Source organism: Procambarus clarkii, chromosome 53, assembly GCF_040958095.1.
Source record: "Procambarus clarkii isolate CNS0578487 chromosome 53, FALCON_Pclarkii_2.0, whole genome shotgun sequence".
Lineage (NCBI taxonomy): Eukaryota > Metazoa > Arthropoda > Malacostraca > Decapoda > Cambaridae > Procambarus > Procambarus clarkii.
Genome location: NC_091202.1, coordinates 35415535 through 35425534, shown reverse-complemented (window position 1 = coordinate 35425534; position 10000 = coordinate 35415535). Strand labels below are relative to the sequence as shown.

General features: G+C 46.1%; 1 protein-coding gene across 1 annotated transcript in view; it reads right to left on the bottom strand.

Moving 5' to 3' along the window:
- The window catches only part of LOC123767108 (uncharacterized), a 648486-nt gene that overhangs the window by 270503 nt on the left and 367983 nt on the right, over nucleotides 1-10000 (bottom strand). The window contains exon 5 of the mRNA XM_069304872.1: nucleotides 7032-7216. Coding sequence (XP_069160973.1) covers nucleotides 7032-7216 — 185 coding nt within the window. The remainder of the gene's footprint in view (nucleotides 1-7031; nucleotides 7217-10000) is intronic.

Sequence of the window (10000 nt, the reverse complement as noted above, 5' to 3'; positions counted from 1 at the left end):
TGTCTGTCTGTGTGTGTCTGTCTGTGTGTGTCTGTCTGTGTGTGTCTGTCTGTGTGTGTCTGTCTGTGTGTGTCTGTCTGTGTGTGTCTGTCTGTGTGTGTCTGTCTGTGTGTGTCTGTCTGTGTGTGTCTGTCTGTGTGTGTCTGTCTGTGTGTGTCTGTCTGTGTGTGTCTGTCTGTGTGTGTCTGTCTGTGTGTGTCTGTCTGTGTGTGTCTGTCTGTGTGTGTCTGTCTGTGTGTGTCTGTCTGTGTGTGTCTGTCTGTGTGTGTCTGTCTGTGTGTGTCTGTCTGTGTGTGTCTGTCTGTGTGTGTCTGTCTGTGTGTGTCTGTCTGTGTGTGTCTGTCTGTGTGTGTCTGTCTGTGTGTGTCTGTCTGTGTGTGTCTGTCTGTGTGTGTCTGTCTGTGTGTGTCTGTCTGTGTGTGTCTGTCTGTGTGTGTCTGTCTGTGTGTGTCTGTCTGTGTGTGTCTGTCTGTGTGTGTCTGTCTGTGTGTGTCTGTCTGTGTGTGTCTGTCTGTGTGTGTCTGTCTGTGTGTGTCTGTCTGTACTCACCTAATTGTACTCACCTAATTGTGCTTGCGGGGGTTGAGCTCTGGCTCTTTGGTCCCGCCTCTCAACCGTCAATCAACTGGTGTACAGATTCCTGAGCCTATTGGGCTCTATCATATCTACATTTGAAACTGTGAATGGAGTCAGCCTCCACCACATCACTTCCTAATGCATTCCATTTGCTAACTACTCTGACACTGAAAAAGTTCTTTCTAACGTCTCTGTGGCTCATTTGGGTACTCAGCTTCCACCTGTGTCCCCTTGTTCGCGTCCCACCAGTGTTGAAAAGTTCGTCCTTGTTTACCCGGTCGATTCCCCTGAGGATTTTGTAGGTTGTGATCATGTCCCCCCTTACTCTTCTGTCTTCCAGTGTCGTGAGGTGCATTTCCCGCAGCCTTTCCTCATAACTCATGCCTCTTAGTTCTGGGACTAGTCTAGTAGCATACCTTTGGACTTTTTCCAGCTTCGTCTTGTGCTTGACAAGGTACGGGCTCCATGCTGGGGCCGCATACTCCAGGATTGGTCTTACATATGTGGTGTACAAGATTCTGAATGATTCCTTACACAGGTTCCTGAACGCCGTTCTGATGTTAGCCAGCCTCGCATATGCCGCAGACGTTATTCTCTTTATGTGGGCTTCAGGAGACAGGTTTGGTGTGATATCAACTCCTAGATCTTTCTCTCTGTCTGTTTCATTAAGTACTTCATCTCCTATTCTGTATCCTGTGCCTGGCCTCCTGTTTCCACTGCCTAGTTTCATTACTTTGCATTTACTCGGGTTGAACTTCAACAGCCATTTGTTGGACCATTCACTCAGTCTATCCAGGTCATCTTGTAGCCTCCTACTATCATCCTCTGTTTCAATCCTCCTCATAATTTTTGCATCGTCGGCAAACATTGAGAGGAACGAATCTATACCCTCTGGGAGATCATTTACATATACCAGAAACAGTATAGGTCCAAGGACTGACCCCTGCGGGACTCCACTTGTGACGTCTCGCCAATCTGAGACCTCACCCCTCACACAGACTCGTTGTCTCCTGTTGCTTAGGTATTCCTCTATCCACCGGAGTACCTTCCCTCTCACTCCAGCCTGCATCTCCAACTTTCGCACTAGCCTCTTGTGTGGCACTGTATCAAAGGCTTTCTGACAATCCAAAAATATGCAGTCTGCCCACCCTTCTCTTTCTTGCCTTATTTTTGTTGCCTGGTCGTAGAATTCAAGTAACCCTGTGAGGCAGGACCTGCCATCCCTGAACCCATGTTGATGCTGTGTTACAAAGTTCCTTCGCTCCAGATGCTCCACTAGTTTTTTTCGCACAATCTTCTCCATCAGCTTGCATGGTATGCAGGTTAGGGACACTGGCCTGTAGTTCAGTGCCTCCTGTCTATCCCCTTTCTTGTATATCGGGACTACGTTAGCTGCTTTCCAAATATCTGGCAGTTCCCCTGTTGCCAGTGATTTGTTATACACTATGGAGAGTGGTAGGCTCAGTTCTCTTGCTCCTTCCTTTAGAACCCAAGGGGAGATTCCATCTGGGCCTATAGCCTTCGTCACGTCCAACTCTAGTAAACACTTCCTTACTTCCCCACTGGTAATCTCAAACTCTTCCAGTGGTTCCTGGTTAGCTATTCCCTCACTTACCTCTGGAATTTCTCCTTGTTCTAAGGTGAAGACCTCCTGGAATTTCTTATTCAATTCCTCACACACTTCCTTGTCATTTGTAGTGAATCCTTCCGCCCCTATCCTTAATCTCATAACCTGTTCCTTTACTGTTGTTTTTCTCCTAATGTGGCTATGCAACAATTTAGGCTGAGTCTTTGCCTTGCTTGCGATGTCATTTTCGTATTGTCTTTCTGCCTCTCTTCTCATCCTGACATATTCATTCCTGGCATTCTGGTATCTTTCTCTGCTCTCCAGTGTCCTGTTATTCCTATAGTTTCTCCATGCCCTTTTACTTTGCTGCTTAGCTAGCCTACATCTTTGATTAAACCATGGGTTTCTCATCTTCATTTCTCTGTTTTCCTTTTGGACTGGGACAAACTTGTTTGCTGCGTCCTTGCACTTCTGCGTGATGTAATCCATCATATCTTGGGCCGTCTTACCCCTGAGCTCTGTTTCCCATGCTATATCTGTTAGGAATTTTCTTATCCCCTCATAGTTTCTGTGTGTGTCTGTCTGTGAGTGTCTGTCTGTGTGTGTCTGTCTGTGTGTGTCTGTCTGTGTGTCTGTCTGTGTGTGTGTCTGTCTGTGTGTGTGTCTGTCTGTGTGTGTGTGTCTGTCTGTGTGTGTGTGTCTGTCTGTGTGTGTGTGTCTGTCTGTGTGTGTGTGTGTCTGTGTGTGTGTCTGTGTCTGTGTGTGTGTGTGTCTGTGTGTGTGTGTGTCTGTGTCTGTGTGTGTACTCACCTAGTTGTACTCACCTAGTTGTGCTTGCGGGGGTTGAGCTCTGGCTCTTTGGTCCCGCCTCTCAACCGTCAATCAACAGGTGTACAGGTTCCTGAGCCTATTGGGCTCTATCATATCTACACTTGAAACTGTGTATGGAGTCAGCCTCCACCACATTGCTTCCTAATGCATTCCATTTGTCAACCACTCTCACACTAAAAAAGTTCTTTCTAATATCTCTGTGGCTCATTTGGGCACTCAGTTTCCACCTGTGTCCCCTAGTGCGTGTGCCCCTTGTGTTAAATAGCCTATCTTTATCAACCCTGTCGATTCCCTTGAGAATCTTGAATGTGGTGATCATGTCCCCCCTAACTCTTCTGTCTTCCAACGAAGTGAGGTTCAATTCCCGTAGTCTCTCCTCGTAGCTCTGTGTGTCTGTGTGTGTGTGTGTGTGTGTGTGTGTGTGTGTGTGTGTGTGTGTGTGTGTGTGTGTGTGTGTGTGTGTGGCGTTAGGTTGTATGCACGTGGGAGCAATTAGGTCGCGTCTGAGGCCTCGGAGCAGGTATGTTTTTTGGTGTTGGTGGGAAACTACACAATTTTGACCTGCGAAAATTCGTACCCGCCCACATGGAGAGGTCATAACCTTTGTGCAGCTGCGTGAACAAATGAGACCACCAAATAGCTGAACCGTTGTTTGACAAGAGTCGTCATGGTGTCCCGTATTGAGGCAGTTGAGGTGCAAGAGAAACTCTCTCAGATTTCAGGTTAATCCCACCACCTCTTTAATTTAATTTAACAAAAATATGAACTAAAATCGACAGGAATTCAACCGAGACGTCAATCCTCTTAATACATAACTAAAACTAACCTCCTAAAATGATAATACTTTTGGAAACTATTTGGTCGAAACTACAAAATTTCGTGTGATGGACCACCAATAGTTCAATTTTTTGTACATTTTAGTCAGGAAAAAATGAAGATGAGAAACTTAAGTATTTATAGGCCTAGAATAGCATGTTTATGTACTATATTAGGCCTAAAATAGGGTGTATTTGGCCAAGGAGTGCCAGGAGAAATTAGGTTACAGCTATTGACCAATCCACACACTAGAAAGTGAAGGGATGACGACGTTTCGGTCCGTCCTGGACCATTCTCAAGTCGATTGTGAGAATGGTCCAGGACGGACCGAAACGTCGTCGTCCCTTCACTTTCTAGTGTGTGGTCTGGTCAGCATATTTCAGCCACGTTGTGACTCCTCGTCTGCATAGGTTACATCTTCTATTTTAAAAATAAAGTTCCCCATTTGCCCAAATCCAATAACACAAAAGTCAACTTTTGTTGGTCCATCACTACATATTGTACTTTTGACCAAACAGTTACTGTAAGTACTTCAATTTTAGGAGAATGGAGCGGCTTCAACACCACTCCATTAGTCCACCAATAGTCACCAATGGTCATCAAACATTCAAGCCACCACTAACAGCTAACCTAACTCATCCTTCCCCCACAATCATTTAATTATTCACAGCGAGCGCATACAAAAGACTGGGGGAAGGGAGGGGGGGGGTGGGTGGAGGCATTACACACACATTTCACATTTAACGTGATGTAATTATCTGTATCACTGTAGCGTGATAGTTTACCGATAGGGGTTCTAGTGTTAAATTACACCAAGCTGTAATTTGAGCGTTAATGAGGGAAATATTGTTACTACGTGATTTCTAATGGTAGTTACTGCGGCAGTTGGGACAATTATGCACATTCACTACCATAAACAGGATAAAATAAAGTTTGGATCCGGCATTTGCCCAATCACTTGGGCTGGACGGTAGGTAGAGCGACGGTCTCGTGTCAAGCAGGTCGGCGTTCAATCCCCGACTGTCCAAGTGGTTGGGCACTATTCCTTCACACCCCCCCCCCCCGTCTCATTCCAAATCCTTATCCTGATCCCAGTGCTATATAGTCGTAATGGATTGGCGCTTTCTCCTGATAGTTCCCAGTAGTTCCATAATTTACATGTGTACACTTTAGCATCTTGGTTATCTTGAGGTTATCTTGAGATGATTTCGGGGCTTTAGTGTCCCCGCGGCCCGGTCCTTGACCAGGCCTCTACCCCCAGGAAGCAGCCCGTGACAGCTGACTAACACCCAGGTACCTATTTTACTGCTAGGTAACAGGGGCATAGGGTGAAACTCTGCCCATTGTTTCTCGCCGGCGCCCGGGATCGAACCCGGGATCACAGGATCACAAGTCCAGTGCGCTGTCCGCTCGGCCGACCGGCTCCCCTATTTAGCATAACTAAATATAAATAATATAATCTAAAAGTAACAATTATCATCAACCATCATCAAGTAGTTGATGATAATCTTTTTAATGGCAATGATAATTAAGACAATTTTAGTTTTGCCATTAAACTAAAAGTTCACAAGTCATACAACGAATGATTTCTAAAATTTCCGTCTATTTCTAAATAATTTCTAAATTTCCGTCTATTAATCCAACAAACTTTGTAAAATCTCTTGTATGTACCTTACCTAAATATACATTTATTTATTTATTATTATAAAACATTTTTTTTTAATAATAGCTCAAAGCGAGTCAAGTAGAAGATAATGATAATGGAATAAAAAACAGTCCACTACGGGCTCACCATAGCCCGTGCTACTTGGAACATTTTGTTCCAGGTAACGAATCTTAAACAACAACAACATGGAATAAAAATAATTATATCCCCCAAACAAGAGCTGTTGGACTTCAACCCAGACAAATGCAACATTATGAGGATGAAACGGGAACACGATATTCAACGTATGTGAGTCCCACTCTTGAGTATGCAGCCTTAGGATTGAATTCCCCCCCACCACCTGAAAATACACAAAACTATACAGGGTGAGAATGTGAACCCTGTCTCCTTTCCATTGGAGACTTTCAGCGAGGTGGAGAGGGGGGGGGGGGGCACCTGCTGCTTGGGTAACAGCTTCTCCTCCGTATCAACCTACCCCTGGCTTTGCGCCCTGGTGAGGTCACTCCAGACCGACAACCAGAGCGCAACTCCATAGTCTCCTGAGACTGATGGATGCCTACTAGTGTGGAATGCCAATGGGATAGCTATGGGGTCCACTACCGCCAATGGGATAGGTATGGGGTCCACTACCGCCAAATATCATCTGGAAACATCCATGTATTCTGAGACGCTCTTGATATACCGGACACTAGTAAAGACCTTGATATACCGGACACTAGTAAAGACCTTGATATACCGGACACTAGTAAAGACCTTGATATACCGGACACTAGTAAAGACCTTGATATACCGGACACTAGTAAAGACCTTGATATACCGGACACTAGTAAAGACCTTGATATACCGGACACTAGTAAAGACCTTGATATAACGGATACTAGTAAAGACCTCGATATAACGGACACTAGTAAAGACCTTGATATGCTTTCAAAGTTTTCGGAATAGTTGAGGATTGTCTTCAGTTAGGCGAAAAAAAGTGAGATATATATATATTATATATATATATATATATATATATATATATATATATATATATATATATATATATATATTATATATATATATATATATATATATATAATATATAAATATATATATATATATATATATATATATATATATATATATATATATATATATATATATATTATATATATATTACATACCATTTTATAAATAAATTTAATTGTTACTTAAGCATTGCAACTCATAAAATATGTCAGTATTTGCTCACTCGCGCATCTTCACTACTACACGAAAACGAGGGCCGTTAATGTAGCTCTTTTAACGACCCCTTACAACGAAATATTGAAAGCGAACCCGACAATCGCGCCCCCCCCCCCCCCATCTCTATAGATACGTCTAACTCCTTCCGGCTATATATATATATATATATATATATATATATATATATATATATATATATATATATATATAGAACACTAGCGTCACACTTACCTACTGTACACACGGCACCGCTCCTGTGCCAGGTAAGTCCACTACGGGCTCACCATAGCCCGTGCTACTTGGAACTTGTTCAGAGTAGCTGAATCTGTCACAAAGCTACACACTTACCTAAGGAACTCCAAACAATCTCTTCGTTTTCTTTGGACCATTGGACGGCGGCGCTACCGGGGTGGTCGTAGTGGGCCCGGAGTCTCCGGCCTGACTTGTAGGTGGCTAAGATGATGAAGGTCCTCTGCTCCTCCAGCGGGGACAGGCAGTCCTCCCGGGGCCCGAAATTAGTCACGTTGATGCGCCTGAAGGAGAGGGACAGTGAAGTATTAATGGTTTGTGAGGTTGACGATTAGTATTGTCGTACGACTCATCAGTTGTTTTGTGGACCCGTTGATTGGGGGGGACAGAAAACTTTTTTTTTTTAGGGGGTCATCGAGGCGCAGCTATCCAAGTCTTCACGGTCACCCATCCAGTTCCTGGCCAGATCCTTTTCCCTTGAACCTCACACCAATTCATTTATACACAAGGTCTCTCACGCTCTCTCACGCTCTCTCTCTCACGCTCTGGAATATACATCATAAGAACCCTGAGTAGAACCCTGAAGAACCCTAAGTGTATATATATTCAATTAAGGTGACCTTTGGTGCATCGGCTCGCAGCCGAATGGTCCCGGGTTTGATTCCCAAGCAGGACAATACGTTTGATCACACACGCTGTCGCTATTCACCTTGCAATAGATAGGAACCTGGGAGTTAGCGAGCTGTTGTGGCTGGCATCCTGAGTGGTATATTATTGACAAAAAAATAAGTCCCCCGATAAGCCTAACAGATGTTCAAAAAATGAGAAATATAGAATTTATAGAATTAAAGATGAAAAATTTAATCAAGAAAATTGGCATAACGTTATCGATGAAGATCATTCCTCCTTGAGAATGATCCCTGAGACGCCCAAGCTTGGCTGAGGTGGCCAAGTCCTTTACCAAGCTGTCTACTCAACTCTTTTCTTATTGGAGGAGACACGAGTAAACATGCTTAGCCCAATCAGAGGCCGTCATACACATCAGCTAGCGGCGAGGTGACCCCTGGGCTTGCAACCCCTGGGGCTTGCAACCCCTGGGGCTTGCAACCCCTGGGCAATGACTCCCCATGAGGACTTGCGTTGTCTCCCGTGGCAGCTCCACAGTAGGCTGGCAACGGTCATTGCAACATCTTCAGACTGACTCGTTAGCTATCCAAGGATACTCCAGGAGGCTACCACAAGGCTTTAGACCGAAGACTCTTGCGTGTGCACGCTGGGGAATGCACGCTACTATACTACATGGCGCGCACTCAACTTGCACTCTTTAAGGCAGTCAGGAAATGGAATTCTCTCTTCAACACCACCACCACCCCCACGCCACCAACACCACCACGCCACCAACACCACGCCACCACCACGCCACCACCACCCCACCACCACAACCCCCCCACCACCACCCCACCAACACCACCACCAAAACCTCACACAATCAACAAGCACCAGCTTGTCCGACCGCTTCAGGTAGTCTGGAAAGGAATATTTTCAAACCAAACTCCCTAGTTGGGCAGGTGGCCCGAGGCGTTCTTTCATCCCGGGCTAATTAGCGAGGACTTGCGGTGCGCTGAACTTCTTCAGGCTGTTCAACTGGTCGGGACTCTACCAGTCCTTGAGCAGGTAGCAGGAGCAGCAGCAGCAGCAGCAGCAGAGGCAGCAGCAGAGGCAACAAGACAGCATAACAGCACCAACACTACAAAAGGTTAATCCCTTTCTCACGCATTTCACTTTCTCTGCTTCGTGGCTTCTTCTGTCTCCCTCTCCCCCACTTTATTCCTCTCTCCGCCCCTTTCTCTTCCTATTCCTCCTCCTCGAGTCACTAAAAACCAACAGTCGCAGCTGCAAAGGGACGGTGACAAATTCAGGCATCAGGGAGAAACTTGGACTGAATTGGGTCTGAGATATGAGTTCAGCAACAGAAAAGACGTTCGGAAAATTGGAGTTTCAGGTCCAGATCTCCGGTTCCCAGGCCAGGGATGTGACCGGCATGAACGGTGCGACAGTTAAGTACTGGGGGGGGGGGGGGGAGAGACGGATTAAAAACCTGTGGAAAGGGATTAAGACCCCGTGAAGGGAAGGATTAACAGCCCGTGGAACGGGGGATTAAGATCACGTGGAAGGGTGGATTCAAAAGCCCGTGGAAGGGGGATTTAAAGGCCCTTGGAAGGGGGGATTTAAAGGCCCTTGGAAGGGGGGATTTAAAGGCCCGTGGAAAGGGGGATTTAAAGGCCCGTGGAAAGGGGGATTTAAAAGCCCGTGGAAAGGGGGATTTAAAGGCCCGTGGAAAGGGGGATTTAAAGACCCGTGGAAAGGGGGATTTAAAGGCCCGTGGAAAGGGGGATTTAAAGGCCCGTGGAAAGGGGGATTTAAAGGCCCGTGGAAAGGGGGATTTAAAGGCCCGTGGAAAGGGGGATTTAAAGGCCCGTGGAAAGGGGGATTTAAAGGCCCGTGGAAAGGGGGATTTAAAGGCCCGTGGAAAGGGGGATTTAAAGGCCCGTGGAAAGGGGGATTTAAAGGCCCGTGGAAAGGGGGATTTAAAGGCCCGTGGAAAGGGGGATTTAAAGGCCCGTGGAAAGGGGGATTTAAAGGCCCGTGGAAAGGGGGATTTAAAGGCCCGTGGAAAGGGGGATTTAAAGGCCCGTGGACAGGGGGATTTAAAGGCCCGTGGACAGGGGGATTTAAAGGCCCGTGGACAGGGGGATTTAAAGGCCCGTGGACAGGGGGATTTAAAGGCCCGTGGAAAGGGGGATTTAAAGGCCCGTGGAAAGGGGGATTTAAAGGCCCGTGGAAAGGGGGATTTAAAGGACCCGTGGAAAGGGGGATTTAAAGGCCCGTGGAAAGGGGGATTTAAAGGCCCGTGGAAAGGGGGATTTAAAGGCCCGTGGAAAGGGGGATTTAAAGGCCCGTGGAAAGGGGGATTTAAAGGCCCGTGGAAAGGGGGATTTAAAGGCCCGTGGAAAGGGGGATTTAAAGGCCCGTGGAAAGGGGGATTTAAAGGCCCGTGGAAAGGGGGA